The sequence below is a fragment of the Theropithecus gelada genome, chromosome 12 (assembly GCF_003255815.1).
Source record: "Theropithecus gelada isolate Dixy chromosome 12, Tgel_1.0, whole genome shotgun sequence".
NCBI lineage: Eukaryota > Metazoa > Chordata > Mammalia > Primates > Cercopithecidae > Theropithecus > Theropithecus gelada.
The window spans coordinates 8,960,078-8,978,287 of NC_037680.1; the positions used below are offsets into that span (position 1 = coordinate 8,960,078).

Genomic DNA, 18,210 nt, shown 5'->3' on the forward strand with positions numbered 1-18,210 from the left:
AGAAAACAATGAAAATAATATTAGTGATTACCTATCAAAAGAGTGATAGAATGAGAAACTGCACAGCTGGGGAACAACTCTGGGAAGGAGCCATTCCATTGTATATATTTGTGTAATATTCGATGTTTGACCTACATGCGTATGTTATTCTGAAATTAAAGAAGATTGTGTGTTTTATTTAAAAGTGGAAGTGACAAAAACAGACTCTGCTAGCATTGACTGCTGAACTAAACAAGATGACAAAGACCTCTGAAAAATAAGGCCTAAATCAGATGCTTAGCTTATTGAAAAACCGGGAGCAAAGCATTCATTCACCTTCTCATTCATAAAATGATGAAGCCAATTTGCTGCTCAAGCTCATTATGGGAGACAAGGAAGACAATTTTAAGTTTTTCTAAATTGTAAAGTTTACGTTAATATATACACATATACACACAAATACACATACACATATTGCAGTGCTCACCAGTTCTTCACTAATAAAAAAGTGGAGGTATGATACTAAAACCAAATATGCACAATTAAAAAGTCAGCTTCATAGATGACAAACTAATTTAAAAGTTGGCATCAAAGATGATACAAACAAAATTATACATTTGGACAATAAAGAGTGACTTTTTTGTCTTAAAATATTTTTGATAGACATAAAATTATACATGATTAAAATTTTCAAAGTAAACTCCATTTTCAATTGAATATACAGAAGACAGGAGCCATGCTCACAGCACATTACCTAACAGAATAGGTGCTCACTGAACACATGAGAAACTGTCTGCTGGAATAGACAAGGGCATGGACTCCAGAGACAGACAATCCAGGTTCAAAACCTGGTTCTACCACCTACAAGCTATGTGGTCGTAATCAAATTACGTAATCAAAGAGGTTCCCTCTCTGAACCTCAGTATCCTCATCTTTAAAGTGAGGATGACAGTACTAACTTGTACACAGAGTTCTAGTGAGCACTACTACTACAACTACTAGTATGGCTCTTACTATTAACATTTGTAGAAAAGAATCAAATAGGATTTATTGGTCAGCCGAGAGTGGGAAATCATTGGCCTCCACTTAATAAGAGGAAAGAAGTTGATGGTTATTATAATATATATGACTGTATGTGATCAAAAGACAACTTCTGCATCTACTACCTGTGCAATCTAAGGAGTCTCTTAATAAACCTCAGATCCTCATTTGCAAAACTGGAATAAAAGTGGAATCTATTACATAAGGTTATGGGGAGGATTAAATAAAATTTAAGCAATTGATGATTGCATTACATAATATAAATATATATAAAATTTTGTATAAAATATATAAATATATAAAATATAAAGATGCAACATATTATTGAATAGTATAGACTCAAAAGTTTAGCTACTGTCAATAATAAAAATACCAATAATTTTGTCATTGAAATTCTTTTCTTTTAATAATTTGAAAGTCGTATTTTGTAATTTTGCTGCAGCTCATCTGACGCATCTTCTAGGACAAGTGTCAGCCTGGCTAAAGACATAAATTAGGATTAGACAATCCTTGCTTTTGAGAAAGAAAGCCGTACTCCTCAGAGTGTGGGCCACAGACTAGGCATCATCTGGGCACCTGCTATAAATGTAGAATCATGGACCCCACCTAACATTCACTGGACTAGAATCTGCTTTTCAGCAATATCCCCAAGTGATTCATATGCACATTAAAGTTTGGAAAGTAGTGTTCTAAAACTGATTCTCTAATATAGTAGCCCTAGCCACATACAGCTATTTAAGCTTAAATTAATTAAAATTAAGTAAAATTAAAAATACAATTCTTCAGTGCCACTAGTCACAATTCAAGTGTTTAACATGATAGCCACGTGTAGCTGGTGGTTATTGTATTGGAAAGCACCAACACAGAACATTTTCATCTTTCCAGTATGTACTATTGAATAGTGCTGGTCTTTTCTGTAAGAAAGTAAAAGATATTTTAGGAAACCAAGGTTCAATAATTGAATAAGTTGTTTAAACTCCAAATTATTCATTGAACCCCTTTTTATACTGCACAGAAGTACTCATGTAAATTTACATTTTTGTTTTTAACACTGGTAGGAAAGGGCCAGGGAAGGGAAATAGCTTGCCCCATGTGCAAGTGGTGATTCTCTCTTGAGGTTCCCAATCCCATTCATATGTTTATTTCTTCCTGTTCCTCTACCCTTCTAAAATTAATAAGGCCCTCACTTTCTCTGGCCCCCAAATATGGGTTCTCAAGACAGAGCATACTAAGCAGTCACGGAGCAGGAAATGAATACAAATTAGACATAAATTGTTAATATCCCCTGCCCAGCCAGAAGTTAAAGGAACAAAGGAAGTCATGGTGGAATCCGAGCTATGCAGATGAATGAGAAGAGCTATTTTTCAGAACACTGACTGTTAGAGATGCGAGTCACAAGGGAATGAACATTTATGATATGCCTTAAATCACACCATGTTGGTAGTTAATCTCTCTTCTCCCTAAGGGCAGTTTCTAAAAGTAGCCATCTCCAGAACGACTGCCACCATGCAGCTTGATCTGAACCTCATTTTGCTAAATCCTCCAAGAATGGTTTTTCACTTCCTTGTATGCAATTATCCTATCTCATCTTCTCCAAAGAAAAGCTATTTGAGACTACCAAATTGTTCTCCTCTAGCCTTCATAGACACCTGCATCAATTTCTTGGGACAAACCTGACAAGCAATGTTGGCTGACTGGCTGCATTCCAGGACCTCACTGCTGGTGAATCAAATCTGACACTGGAAGCTCCATAGGGTTTACAGAAAACTTTAATAAAATGGCTTAAGAAGTTGGCTGTGACATCAAGTGCAGGCCCAAATTGCACAATTTTTCTGAGCTTGGGAATGTTAAGAAAACAATTTAAGAACTGCAAATAAAACAAATATAACTATACATTCATCTTTTCAATGTCAAACTGGGGCACTATCTAATCAGCCGACATATGCTTATATAATTTTAGGAGAATGTACCCTACTTTCTCTTACTATTTGCTATTACATAGGCCCAGAGTCTATAAAAGTAGATGTTAATTACAGAAAATAGATGAGTACCAAAAAATTTCTGTCTGCTATCAAAGACAAACACAAAACTTATGGCCTGAATATTAACCAGTTTTGTATTTAATTTTGCAACCTTTGTAAGCCATTCCTTTTCAGACGATATAAATCTCTCTTCCCCAAATATTGTTTGAAACAACTTTACCATCTTGATGTTTCCTTTAATAAGCTAAATTCTTGACAGATATTCACTACATATTTATATGAGAACCACTGTTTTTATCTGGAAACACGTACATTGAAAGGGATCAATACTGTCTTATAGATCTTCACGTCTGATCTGGAACAGCTCTTCCTACTCTCTTCTGCTTCATCAGGAAAATGAGATACTGCAGAAAATCTAGACTTTACACAAACCATGACAGTTAACCTTATTGCTTCCAGATAGAATCTATATAATACATCTTCTTACTAAACCTGCTACCAAAAACAGAAATAAAATCCTAAACCAGCTGGAACCTTTCTACTTACATTCTCATCAATTTTTTTCTCTATAGACATCATTACAGACAATCCAAAGTGATTTCTATGATTCTGATAATTGAGTGCGGCTCCTTCTACCAACTCTTAATGTAGGTGGGAGGAACTCTTCTTTCTACTGTACCAAATTGATCAGTTGTATGATTTTGAGCAAGTCAGCCTTTATCGTTCTCAACTGCCTTATCAGTAAACCAGGTAACCTAATCACATAGTCAGTTGTAAAATTCATTCAAAATATATGTACATCTTAAAGGGGGATAATGAAAAGAAAATGGGATTCTATTATTTAAGACTCTTAGAACTATGAAGCCACAGTGCATGTTACTAATAATTACCATCGGCACATTTTACACTTGCAATTGGACTGTTGCATCTCATGCTCAGGTCATTTAATATGTGCCTACCTAAAGCATACCCATAAGAATGGATATTTTCTCCTTAAAAATTGGCTGTAAATGGAAGTCAGCAGATGGTACTGTACAACAGGAACCTGTTATGGTATCTGCTTAATTTTTTATCCCTACATAACCTCTTGGTGCTTTGTGATCTCTCTAAAATACTTTTTTCTTGTTACAGAATGACTCATTTTGAGGTTTACATAACAATTATGGGCTTGTTATGCTGCACATCTCCAAACCAGCAATTTTATATCATGATGGCTTTGTCCTGGGCTTTCCTTAACTAAAATTGCCTTGTGTGACCAATAAGCAATGTGAAGCTGACATTTCTGAGTACAAGCAGCTAATCCTAGATTGTATTTACCTATTTTCAAATATTTGCACCATCTGTGATTCCATATTAGTTTTTTTGGATTCGCTGTTACAGCTCAAGAACTGTAGCTCTGAGAAGGAATGAAGCTGCACTCCAAATGCAGAATACATTATAAGCATGAGATGGAATTTAACCATGGGGATGGGGAAAGGAAAAAAAAAACAAATTCAGAAAAGTAAATGCATATTCAGTGTTCCATTTTCAAAATATAAACTTTGTCAACTTCTCTGCGTGATAAGAAATATAAAAACGGATGCCATATATTTTTTTAACCAACTCCCAATCCGTGTTTGCTTTGGAGTCAGGAGGACTCTATATAATCTGCATACCAACAAAAACAGGAGTTCAATATTAAAGACGCCCTTAAGCTTCCAATGTCAAACAATGACAAAAGGTGCTTTAAAGCTGTGTTTCCAACTTCTGGGAACTTCAACATCCAACATAGTTTAATTTTCCGTCACTCTGTCTTTGTCTGGTACAGCAAGCCAACAACATATTAATAACCAAATAATAAGCACCACCATTTTTCAGCATCTCTTGGATAATAAACCTATATCATTGCTGATCCTCACAACAATTCTGCAAAGTAAACAACATTTCATTTCCAGATGAAGTATCAGATTCAGAGAGGCTGGGTAAGTTGTTCAAACTAGTATGTCAAGGTTCTAGCGTTTAAAGTCAGGTTAAATGAATAGAAATCCCTGGGTCCATCCACTAAAAATAATTTTATGTGTCTCAAAAATTATTCTCATGGACTTATTTATTTAGCATATAATCATTTCTCTGGTCTGTATTGGAACTTGGTGCTCTGACAACTCTGTCTGGGAATACAAATAATCAGTTTCTGGAAATTTGTTTTTTTCTTTTTTGTTTTATTTATTTATTTATTTTTTGAGACAGAGTCTCACTCTGTCGCCCAGACTGAAGTGCAGTGGCGCGATCTCCGCTCACTGGAAGCTCCGCCTCCCGGGTTCACTCTATTCTCCTGCCTCAGCCTCTGGAGTAGCTGGGACTACAGGAGCCCGCCACCACGCCCGGTGGAAAAGCCTTTCTTACCAAGAATCCCAGTGTATCAGAAGTCTGTTGTTTCCATTAATGTCCCAAGAAAGCTCTAAAATTTACCTGCATGCATTCCCCAGATTTAAGTGCATCTCTCCTTTAGGAGGGATTCACCCAACTGCTACTCCATTGCTAGAATTTCAAATGCTGTGTGTAGATATCAGCAGTTGCTTATTCGTGCTAAGAGTAAGAGGGGAAGCTTGAGAAAGTCAACTTCTGTTTGTGTAGTGGTGGCACTGCCATTTCATTGGAGTAGTGAATTTCACAGTTTACGTTCAGAAAGGCATTATGGCTTTGGGTGTGACCTCTTCCCATGGCAAAGTACAGAAGATGCATATGCACTTCTGTGATGGCTTGTGGCCAGGTGCCAAAAGTCTAAGGACCACTGACCTAGAAGTAGCACATCACAAACGAGAAATCAAGAAATGTCAAATGAGCTTTGCCTATGGACACAAAGCATTTTAAAACATGTTTTGTTTCGTTTTGTTAAAAGGTTATACTTATGTCAAGTGGCAAGGAAGGCAGATGTGCCACCATGACATCACCAAAGGCTTTGTATCAGCAGCTGAATCTGGGAATGGCTACATGGAAAGAGACCCAGCATCAAGTACTGCTTCTAATTCTAAACAACAATGTGACCTTAGACAAGTCACTTCACCTCTCCATTGTCTGTTTTGTGATTTGAATACAAAGGTGTAACATTCAGGAAACAACAGTTTCTCTGAATGTTACCATCATTTATCATGTCATGGCTATTTGAAGGAAAGAATTTAGAAAGGCAATGCTGCTACCAATATCCAACTATTCTTTTTCTTTTCTTTTCTTTTCTTTTTTTTTGATGGAGTCTCACTCTTTCACCCAGAATGGAGTTCAGTGGCACAATCTCAGCTCCCAGTTGCCCCCTGGGTTCAAGCAATTCTCCAGCCTCAGCCTCCCGAGTAGCTAGGATTACAGGCGTGCGGCACCACACCTGGATAATTTTTGTATTTTTAGTAGAGACAAGGCTTCACCATGTGGGCCAGACTGGTCTCAAACTCCTGACCTCAGGTGATCCACCTGCCTCAGCCTTCCCAAGTGCTGAGATTACAGGCATGAGCCAATGTACCCAGCCAATGTCAAAGTATTCTTTGTCAGCAAGTCAATCAACTCTTAGACAGACGATGGCTCTCAGAAATGTAGAGAGGCAGAGGGAACTGGATTTGGGTTTGGAGATGGCATTCATGCAAAGAGAAATGAAGGAACCAAAAGTACCATCCTGGAATACAGAAATACTGACTCTGAGCAAATAGAATGTGTAATAATGAGCCACTCATCATGCCACATGGCCTAAAGTTGAGTAAATCTCATTTTGGAGCAATTATAAACAACCTTAATAAATGTGAAGGAGGGGGAGTCTCTTTCATTTCAACTTCTGGTTCAATTCACACATGCCTATAACTCTCAATATGGTTGTCAAGAAGTAGGGTACTCAAAATTCCTAATATCAGAAAAAAAGAAATAACCCTGATGAAGACATTGGGTATGGCTTCAAAATACGTTCACTTTATTTCTTGGACCACTTATGTTTTATAGTACTCTAAAAAGCTACATACAAGTGAAATGTGTCATCTTTTCCCTTGAAGTCCCTAAAAGCTAATGAGGTAGATAGAAAATCTATTCATAATTTCATAGATCCCAGGAAATTTAAATTATAGACTAAAATTTTGCTAAAAAAAATGACCTATTCTAAATTTGAGAAATCCTTCATGGATTTCAGTTCTTTTTCTCTCAAAAAGATATATTTTACCTCTATTCAAACATTGCCTTATTTCCTCATCTTCAATTCTGTGTCTAAGAGACAAGAATTATTAATGCAAATTTGTGACACAGCGATTTAAAGGATTACTTTACTAAAAACTTCTAGTACTTGTTTTAAAACATGTGAAATAACAAAAAGAGCCATGTTTTGCATTCATTAACTTATATTAAAACCATTCCTGGAGGTGAGATTTGATTAATGTAAGTATGAATATCAGAGTTTTCACTTACTCAATTCTTGCCAAAAGTAAACCCATGTTCCAACAACAAGAAAGGCCTATTTCTCCCTGTACAAGCATTACTAATGCAACTTCAAGTGGTCTCTCTGGTCCATTATTTGAAAATAAATCACAGAACAGCCTGCCACTCAAGTTCTTGATTATGTAATACAGATTCGTCACATTTCTGTTTTCAGAGCAGAGTTTCTCAGATGGAATAAGAAACTGAATCTTCATTTAGATATCAAAAAGAGAGTGGGGATAAAGATAATAAAAATAGCCTTTTTCCTCACTTTTCTTCATTTGCTATCTTTTATAATCTGATACATAGTTATTTTGTCCTGACCTGAGAAAACCAGTAAGTATGACAAATTACAATAATATTAAAGTCAGATAATATATAGCTTGCCTGGAGAACATTCCCAAATGTAAAGTTGGTTTTGATTATGCACTCAACAAACTTTTCTTAAATTTCAACTCAGTAATATCACCAGTTCCTATACGCAAAGAATTTCTAAGTGAATCATTTCTGGGAACCAAACTTCTGGAAAGAGAATATTAAACCATGAACATATCAAACAAGATTCTAAGTCTTTTGTGAAAATAGACTGTCATCTAAAAATAGTAGAAATCAGTCAAGTTGTCACAAATTCATTTTTATCTAATGCCCTATAATAATCTACCTATAAAATACAGCATTTAGATAATAAATATATATATATATGTATGTGTGTATATAGTGTGTATATATTTGATGATGGTGTACACATACATATTCAGCATTTTCATTAACATAAATGCAAATTTACTTTTGTAAAAGAATAAAATACCCTTCTCAGATGATGTAGAAGCATGACAGCATTAAGAATGAAAATGCTTATTAAGTTTCAAGCTTGAGCCAGATGCAATAAAAACTCATTCACATAGATTCTCTAATTATTGAAACATTCTCATCATCCTCTCTCTTTTCAAGATGAAAGAATGGTTTTAGTGGGGTTATAAATTGCCTAGTAAATGGTAGGGGAAGGAATCAATCTGAAATCTGTTTGACTTTGTTCTCAGTCTTACATCAGGTTGCCTCTCCCCAAAGTGTAATTAAATTTGAAAATCATTTAGCAATTCCAAAAATGTTGTAGAACATTTTAATAACTTCTAAATAAACTATGGCATGATAAACTTAGAAAATTTTTTTTTTCAATTTTGTGGGATACATTGAAAGAATACTGTTCACATCAAGTATGGAACAGAACAATTCAAAATATTTGTTTTTATTAGTTTTGGATAAAAGTGAATTTTCTGTATTTAGCCTGGCAGTGGGTGACACATTTACCATTACAAATGGATATGCCTGTAATTCTAAGAATTCAGGAAAGCTCAACAAACATAAAGCTACAATAGAAGAGCTTTCTTTTCAGTGCCCCAGTCTCCCCACTGAACCTACTTCCCAGCCTTCTCTACTATACTGAAAATGACAACCATTCCTTGAGTTAATATGTAGTCGATGATAAGAATGTCTACCATGTAGAAAGAAGGTAGGTGCTAATTTTAAACGGCTTAGAGAACAGGTGCTATTAGATAGGGACAAATAAACAGAGATTGGTTATTGCCAGACACTTGTGGATCAGGTCAATAAAAACTTTAAAACAAGATTATGCTGGGAATAATCAATACTAAGCCCCACGACTTCTCAGGGCAGGGCAGCATTCACTAGAGCAAGAATAATTCTAACTATCCATAAGGATATAAGTTTATGAAGAAGTTTACATTCCCTTTATCATTTATCTGGCCTCCTTTTGGACCTTGTACAGGGCTTCAGATGGAAAATCCTCCAACCTTTATTGGGTTGATGTATGTCTTAGTATATGGCCCGCATTCTAATGTTAGTAGTACATTAACTTTGTTAGGACGCACAAGTCACTTAGCAAGTATGAAAATACATGGAAATTATTTTAATAAGTGGAGCATACATGTGTGTTTAAAGGTTAAACAGAAAAAGCCGTAGAAAAAATTTATGAAGAAGTCTTTTGACTTATGTTTAATCCAATTCCATGCCCCTCCCCATAACAACAGGGGCATGCACCCTGGTTTCTTGGTGGCTCCACTGCCAAGCACATTCTCCTGCTACACTGACTGAAATCTCACCCCCTGACATATTTCTGTAAATCTCATCTGTCTTTCCTTTAAATATCCTCTTTCTCATGCTAATTACCTTGGGAAGTACATTGCATTGAAAACAACATGCAACATAGTCAGCAGCTAACTCAACTCTTGGTGAGAATTAGCCAAAGTTTACTTTTAGCCTGACTTCTTACAGGGTAGAACAGTAAAGAATTTTACTGTTCAATTTTGATTGAATGAAAGTCAGGATGTAACAGAATATTTTGAAATCTGGATGCCTGCTAAAATAGCTTTGATGTCCAAATCCATTAATATAATATTTACATGCACCAAAAAACTCATGTGTAATCATATTAATACGTGTACTGCAAAATGTGGTTGTCTGTAAAGTTAAAATAATGGATCAGCTATACATGGCTTAATAATCCTCTGAGACTTTTTTTTGAGACAGGGTCTCACTCTATTGCCCAAGCTAGAGTGCAGTGGCACAATCTCGACTCACTGTGGTCTTGACCTCCCAGGCTCAAGCAATCCTCAGTCCTCCCACCCCAGCCTCCCAAGTAGCTGGGACCACAGGAGAGTGCCACTAAACCCTACTAATTTTTTTTTTTTTTTTTTTTTTTTAAGGTCAAAGTCTCATTACCTTGCCCACATAGAACTCATAGGCTCAATCTATCTACCTCAACCTCCCAAAGTGCTGGGATTACAGGTGCGAGCCACTGCACCAGGCCCAGATTTTATTTTTTTTCAATTTTGTCTAGGCTCTTATTCCCAGACTACACATTTAATAAGAAGACTTGGTATGAGTCAAACCTTCTTCAAAAACTCTTACATATTATTTCATTTAACCCTTAGAACAAACATCTAAAGGGAACTGCAGTCACCTCCATTCACAGATGAAATGGGGAAATTCAGTTACCCTGCCCAAGAAAACACAGTGGTGTTTCGTGGACCTGGGATATGAGCTTGACTCTGTGATTTCCAGTGCATAACTCATAGACAGTGATGAATAAATATTTGTGGTTGATAGCACAAAAAATCTCACAATCTTAGCCACAGCATTCTGTCACTGTGTCTGCTACATGTCACACTAAATAAATTTAAAATGTGCCTATAAGTAGTAAAGCCGAAGACATTCTGTAATCATAATTCAAGAAACCAAAAGTTTGAAATTGCTTTATTTTTACTCAGAGTGGGAGAAATATGGTTAAGTGTTTTGTTTCCAATGTAATATGCTTCACAAGATAATGCAGCATTAATATTTAATAGTATAATTTTCTTTGTTGTTTTTATATAATTTAATCTTTTTAAAATATACCATTTGCTCAGATCCTGAAATAATCAAATAGATATACAGATATATGAGAAGTTCCTAAGCAAGAGATATTTTATGGTATGTTCTTAACTCAATAAATAAAATGCCTTATATATAATATTTATATTATAAACTTATGTAATATATTATATTTATATATAAAAAATAAGACATTGAAGGAGAGTAGGAAATGTATATTTTCTCTCAAATCATAGATTTCCATATAACATTTTTATTTAATGTATATTTTTTATAACCAAACTATATAGAACTCTATCCCCAATTAAATATGACATTTTATATGTTTAATAATTAGAATAAATTTTTTATTCATTAAAATTGTTCAATATGATTTATGAAAGCTCTTTTCAAGCTTCTGTTTTAAAAACAATAGTTTATTGATCAAATTATGACATGTATATATTAGCAAAGGACACCTAGAAGAATAACTCTTTTGCAATTTTTCATTAAGCATATATTTGAATATTTTAATCTGGTTTGCTAGACCAAAGGTGAAATAAAAATACTGAATACCAATTTCTGTATTAAAACATTTTAAGTTAATATTACCTAAATGTCTAAAGCACATCGATATTTCACAGAAGGCATTTTACACATTACACATTTGATCTCAATTCTGGTCATGAATTATTTCATCAAGTGACAGCCACATGTTCAATTGTAAGAGATTGGTTTTCTACCAAAATGCATTTTTTTAAAGAAAATGCATAACAAGTGCTGTCTCTGTAGTCAAATAGTTGCTTTTAAAAATATGCTTTTAGTCATACACTAAAAAGTGGGATGGTTTTGTTTTTGTTGTTTTTGTTTTTGTGTGATTATTTTTGTTTTGTTTCTGGAGCTGAGAGAACAGCCATGCTTTTTAGGCAATATTTTTACCCACTGGAGTCAGCAAAAGGGTGCCACCTGGTGGAAATGTGAACAAATTCTAAACCTTGTCTGATTGACTATTAACAAAAATATATACTCATTTAACAAACCTGGAGAGTCTCGTCATCAGAGACAAGTGACTCAAAGATCAAAAAAAGCTCCTATAAATTTATGAAGATCTATCTTGTTCTTTTTATATTATTTAGATCAGTAGCGTGGTATTATTAACTTTAAAATTTCCAGAGCTGTGATTTACATGTATAGCTGAAGCTTTAAACAAATTATTCATTCGTCTTATATTCAAGGTAAATTTGTGCACATGCACACACAGATGATTTGCAATTATTTTCATCCTTACAATAGAAATATGTTGTATTATGATTGTATAGAAGTTAAAAGGTAAGGCTTCAGACCTCCATGAGTTCCTGGCTAAGTCTCACCTCCACCGTAACTTCCTTAATCCTCTGTATTCTCATCTCTAAAACAGGAATAAAAACAGGACCCACCTCAAAAAATTACTTTGAGAATCAAATAGAAAAATACATTCAATAAATGTTACTTTATGAACCCTGAGAATAGTACTTTGCCTGTGGCAAGCATTCAAGAAGGGATTTTAAAAAATAATAATAAATTACAATTAGCCACTCAAGTTCTTAGATCTTTCAATGTTAATTGAGATATTGATCATGTTAAGAAATGATTGTGTCTACTCATGTCAAGGCATTTGTTTTTAGACATTTTGTAAATGTGGAGTGTTATGAAAGCAACAAAAATAACTGTTGTACATATTTTTTGATCAAAGAATCTTTAAAAGGAAGATTATTAAGATGATAAAAATATTTCCAATGATTCAGAATATTCATAAAATACACGATCCCTACACAGTCCCTCCTATTCTTGTTGTCACCATTCTCTAGGAAGGGACAGCATGTCCTCTTGTCATGGCACCCTGTGCCAGAGGACAGTAACAGATCAAATAAAACAGGAAGGTTGAGCCCTCTACAGGACTATAACCATAACCAAATTATATGGTCCATAAGCGTTTTCAGTTAGAGGAAGGATTATGGTCTTCCACTGTACTATAAGCGGAAATAGGTGTTTGATGGCCTCAGGACAAGGCATCTTCGAGGTTTCATAAAAATCTTTACCATAGAAACTAGAAGACATTTTTGGCAACATGCAATAGCTTAAATCGTTCAAAATCAATGCATAGTGATTGATTTGCTGGACCATATGCCCTATTTAACCACTAGGTATAATTTCATAAAGGTACATTTTAATTTAAATTTGTGAATCTCTTTTTGAAATATTACAGAAGCCAGCACACCTAATCACATCTTTATGAAGCTATTATATCTAGTATTGCATGAGAGTTGTGTGGCAATTGCAGAATTAAACCATAATGACTAATATGGCTAATAAAAGCTTAGTAGTCTTACGGAAAGTAGTTTAAGCTTTCACTAACATAATTCACATTATTTGTCCATCATTCATATGTCAAGCTTTGAACAAAAATATGCTAGATATGAGTATTTCCTGGGAGTGCTTGAAAAACCCTCACTGTGATGCTGCCATGTATATATTTCAGTTGACTTTCTTTGTAAAATCCATCTATTTTAACACATGCATAAGATGCATAAAACTGACATTTTAAAATCATGTCAATACTCAGAAAGGCACTTAAAATACTCTATCAAAGCAAGAGTTCTGCAAAGTAGCCACTCCCTGAATATTTGAAGTGGCTATTAAAAAATGCACACTAACAAGAAAAATGGATTCGAGCTTGAACCTATCTCTTCACATGAATTTTAAGTACCAGATTAATCCTGACAAAGGGGTTTGTTGTGCATAGACAGCGTGTCCACTATTTATACATACATTTTCAGCTTCTGTGTGCTCTGCTCTGCTGCTGCCTCCCACTTCCACCATCACTGAACTGTTTGCAGCGCCTCAAGTAACCAGCTGGTGTCACAGGTTAGTGAGCAAAGATTTCATGTGGGGACTCTCACCTGACTAATCATTCTTATTGGTAGCATCATTCCAAGAGCAGTAGAGAGGCTCGGCGGCTTGTTAATGAAATTTAAGGGCTGTCAGCCTGAAAGAGGATGTTAAATCCATGTTCCTGTCCTGAAATTATTTTTATATATCTGCTAACCAGTTTTCACATTCTCATGTGTGCTGGGGATTAGGAGGAAGAGGTATAAAAGGAAGGGACATATGATCTTTTAATATTTTCATACTTATCTCAGAGTATGGATCAAAGAGGATAGTTTAAGAAAACAAATGCTTTCTAAAAACTGCCAACATTCAACCCCCTCCCACTAATAAACGAGAAGGGAGCTTTAAGTCATTGAGTAATCCCCACCACCTGTATGAAACATATGTGAGGGAAAAGAGAAGGGGAGGGGAGAGGAGAAAAGAGACCACAAGCCAGGAGAGATGACCAAGTCTGCAATATTAATAACAGCCTCGCTGGCATCGCCTCCTCTGTCTCGCCACCACTACGGGGCGATTTGGACAGCTCCCCTTAATAGGCTCTTTAGTGCTTAGAATACGCGAAAAGCCTAGTTGCTGCTGGAGCCTAGCTGCGTGCACTCCCTTCATCCCATGCTAGCAATACACTGGGAGGGTTTCTGCCGGGAACGCCTTCAGCAGCCTTCGCAGTGCACTCCGAGCAAAGATCCCCAATCCTCCTACCCCAGTGCTTGGGTCCTCGGGGTCCACAGTTAATCCCTGACCTAAGGGCAGCTCTCTCTGCCCAGAGTCTCTAATTGATGTAAACGTGACGGCACCTCCACCAGGCTCAGCACAGCCTTCCTCCTCCTCCTCTTGCCAGGGTATCTCGGCGCTCCCGACCCTCCAACTTTGGAAAAAGAGCGACACCGAACTCCCAAATCACCCCAAATCGGGGACAGAGACGAGATGGGGATCCACGACGGTATGGTTATGCTACAGATTTCTAAAGACCAAAACAAAAAGGGGTTGGCGGGTGTAGAAGGACGGGAAAGAGACAGTAATAACCCTCAGCCCACGCAGGGCACCTCATCTCTACAGACACAACACAACCAAACCCAACAAATCACTAAAGCCAGCACCTTCCCAGCTCCCCTTAATAATTAATGCCTTGCTGCTCCCCAAGCTCCGTTCCACTCAGCAGACTACAGATGTCTGGGACCCTCTTCTCCCATCGACCCCCGCGACCACCCCACCTCACAAACACACACCCGTCTCCTCAAAAGAAACAAGAAAGGAAAGGAAAAACTCGGTCCGCCTAAAGGTCATTTGCCTACTCGGGTCGCTTTGGCCAGCGAGCGTCCGGGCTACAGGAAGACGGGGCTTGAACCCCATAAGCGGACATCAGGAGCGCAGCAGATTTCTTCAACGTGTGTTAATAGGGAGCCAAGAGGCCCCATTCCTTGGCCCTGGCCACCTCTCCCTCCCTTGGTAGCCCGCCCGCCGGGGCTCCCCGGGGCACCTTCAGCCTTTACCTCTCTCCCCCCTTCCCCGCGGCTCTCCACCTTGCGCATCCTCTCGCCCGGCTCCGGAGCGCACTCAGAGGCTCTAACTTCCCGCAGAGTCCATGGATAAGCAGGAGAGCCTGGAACTGGGGCGGGGGGGGGGGGAGGGTGGGAAGAGGGAGGCGTGGGAGCCGAGCCTGGGAGGAGAGGCGGGGGGAGCGCCGACTGGAGCCACCCCTCCCGGGAGTGCGGGGCCGCAGCTGCCAACTCTCACCTGGTCCGCCGGCTGCGCCTGGCTCGCCCTGGCCCCCGGGGTGGGCTGCTGCTCCTGTTTCATGGCTGTCATCGCCGGCGGCCCGCGTTGGCGCTCACTTCCTCGCGGGCACTTCAGACTCGGGGACCGTCACTTGGCAGCGTTCGCATGTCACAGGCGCCCGTCGCTCTCGGAATTGGCGAAAGGGAAAGCGGCAGCGACGGGGTGGGGGGAGGGGAGCGACGGGGAGGGGAAGAAGAGCGGCACCAGGCAGGCTCCCCCTCGCAGGATCCCTCCTTCGGCTACCGCAGACCCTCTAACTCCCCACTCTCCCCGCCCCCCACCACCCGAAAGCGTAGCGAGCCTCTGAGACCAGACACGACCAAGTGGCAAGTTAGTGGAGCGGCGAGCGGCGGGCCCCCGGCACCTGACCGAGCTGGAGAGACGTCTCACTGCGCTGGAGGAGCCGGGCTCGCATTCTACCGCAGTCCGCGCCCCCAGCCGCCCGCCCCCGGGGGCTCCCCGCGCGGTGCTCAGCGCGCCAGGTGGAGCAGCCGGGTGCCGCGCTCCAGCATCTCCTCAGCAACCGCAACGGGGGAGACAGCCCTGCGCGGCGCAAGAGCTCCCCACTCGCGCGCCCAAGGCTGCCGGGTGCCGCGGTTACCCCCCGACACGCAACCCCCCCGCCCCCCGCGGGCTTCTGCTAAAACCCGGAGAAGCGGAGTGCGCCCGTGCAAAGCCCTCGGTGACTCCAGCTCTGCCACTGGGCATGCTCCAGCGCCTCAGAAGGCAAGGGACAGTCGGGGACTGGGGGTCCGGAGCCCTATGGGAGGCGGGCAACACCTGTCGGGACCCTAGGGGTTGTCTCAGATTGTGACCTGGGGTTCTGCACCTTCTGATTTGGGGCAATGGACATCCTTTAGCCTCCAGCCCAGATTCTCCACCAGCTGCCTGGGTAATGCCAGTGGAATTCCTAAAGGTTGGTTGAAAACAATAATAACTGTAATGATGATAAGAATCTGATACTTTTATTTTTTCCTTTTCTTTCTTCCTGGACACATGTAGGAAAATCTTCAAATCTCAAGTCCTCCCAGCCTTTCCTTTCTTCAACACAACCCTGGCCCATTCAAAGTGGGTTTACCGAGCACCTACTATGTGCCAAATACACTGTGAGGCTCAGAGAGAGGGTTGCAGGGGAGAGAGACTAAACAAGTCAAACCTACCAAATTCCCTGGCTTCAGGGAACTTATGTTGTGTGGGAATTGGGAGCCCGGAGCCTGGATACAAATCAATGAGTCAATGTAGCTCTTGGGAAGTTGAATTCTCGTGGATAGACAAAGTCCGCAGTTCATCCAGATGCACTAGTGCACGTGGCTTTCCCTGGGGCCCCTAAAGCCCATGGACCACAAACAGTCTCCAAGTCTCAGGCACAGGTTGTAGGAGATTGCTTAGCAGAGAAATGGCAGGAGTGAGCTGAATATTTAGGTGTTCATGGATTCAGCACAAGACAGTTCCAGCAGAGAGGACAGAGAATATGGGGTAGTGGGGTAGCACTGAGTTGGGCTTTATTGGCTAAGGACTGGCTCCCTGCTTTGAGCCACTCAGTCCGTTAATTAATCACTTCTTAACAGAAAGGCCTTTGTAAAATGGTAGGAGCTGTCCTCCTGCCTTAGGAGTTTCTAAAACATGAATTATAATGTTGTCCTAAATTTTAATTGTAACAATAGCTCCTATAAAGTACATATTTTAAAATAAATATATCAACAATCACCAGCAGAAAGATAGAATTAGAGGTGAGTAGAGATCTTGTTTTTCAAAAGTATATTCCAGTGCATATTGTGAATGACCTATTTATTCTGTTTCAGGAGAAATAACTTTTTGCTAGGAATAACTTTGCAAGTTGCAAAAGTACGAAGCAGTTTTTTAAATGAAACACCAGTATAATAGCTATTGGGCAACTTTTCCAGTAATTGTGACAATCTAGATATTCCCTCACATGTAATTTTTTTTGGAAGGAGGGTATCTGCATTATTCAGAAAATGTTCCCATTTTTATATTTTGCTCTTCTGTTGATTATTTGAGTATATTCATCTTTTCAATGTGTTTCCATTTTGGACAGTCTGCTTGAGTTGAAGGAATTTACTGTATTACAGAGATATCTGTCACACAGGATAAGTACATGCTAGAGGGAGTTATCCTTTTATATAAGATTACTTACTTGATTGAGTTCAACTGTTGAACTTGCATCTATGTTCTGAGTTCAGTAGAAAACTCACTTCATTGCAAATAAAGACATACATTATTATATGTTTCATGTATTGTGGGGGTCTATGTGTGTATGTGTGTGTGATTTTTTTTTAATTAAAAATGCTTCTTTGATTTAAGTATTTGTCTTTGGGAATGGGTTGTTATTTTGTCAATCTCAGAACATTTTTAGCTTTTGAGATCTAGGTTAAGGGCACTGATTAAAACTTAATCACATGTAAACGGATTTTCCCAACTTAAATACTGTTTTTATTTTTTCAATGTACTGCACTTGAATTACAGTATAAGATGTTCTACTTCATTTTCAACTTAATTTCTTACTGAAGGAAAAGTCCTAATATCCAAACAAGAAATGATGGAATACCTTACACCTTAGAAGGGAGTATTTGTGGTTCTGTTTTGTATAGTTTCTAATGATGTTATTTTTAAAGAAAAAATACAAAACGTCCATTCACAATCAAATGTCTACAAAATTTTAAAAGCACTAAAGTAGATATAACCCTAATGCAGT

The 18,210-nt window shown here is 38.6% G+C and overlaps 1 protein-coding gene across 12 annotated transcripts in view; it reads right to left on the minus strand.

Annotated features, from left to right (window-relative positions):
* DPP10 (dipeptidyl peptidase like 10) overlaps positions 1-18,210 on the minus strand; it is a 1,402,014-nt gene that overhangs the window by 679,453 nt on the left and 704,351 nt on the right. Inside the window, exons 1-2 of one of the 12 annotated variants that reach the window (XM_025405133.1) lie at positions 15,456-15,545; positions 15,212-15,327 (exon numbers count right to left, since the gene is read on the minus strand). The exons of 8 other annotated variants lie outside the window; for them this stretch is intronic. In XM_025405133.1, coding sequence (XP_025260918.1) covers positions 15,212-15,250 — 39 coding nt within the window. In that variant the 5' untranslated portion in view covers positions 15,251-15,327; positions 15,456-15,545. Of the gene's footprint in view, positions 1-15,211; positions 15,374-15,455; positions 15,882-18,210 lie in introns of those variants that run through there. 3 more of the 12 variants (XM_025405142.1, XM_025405137.1, XM_025405130.1) reach the window with 3 other exon arrangements.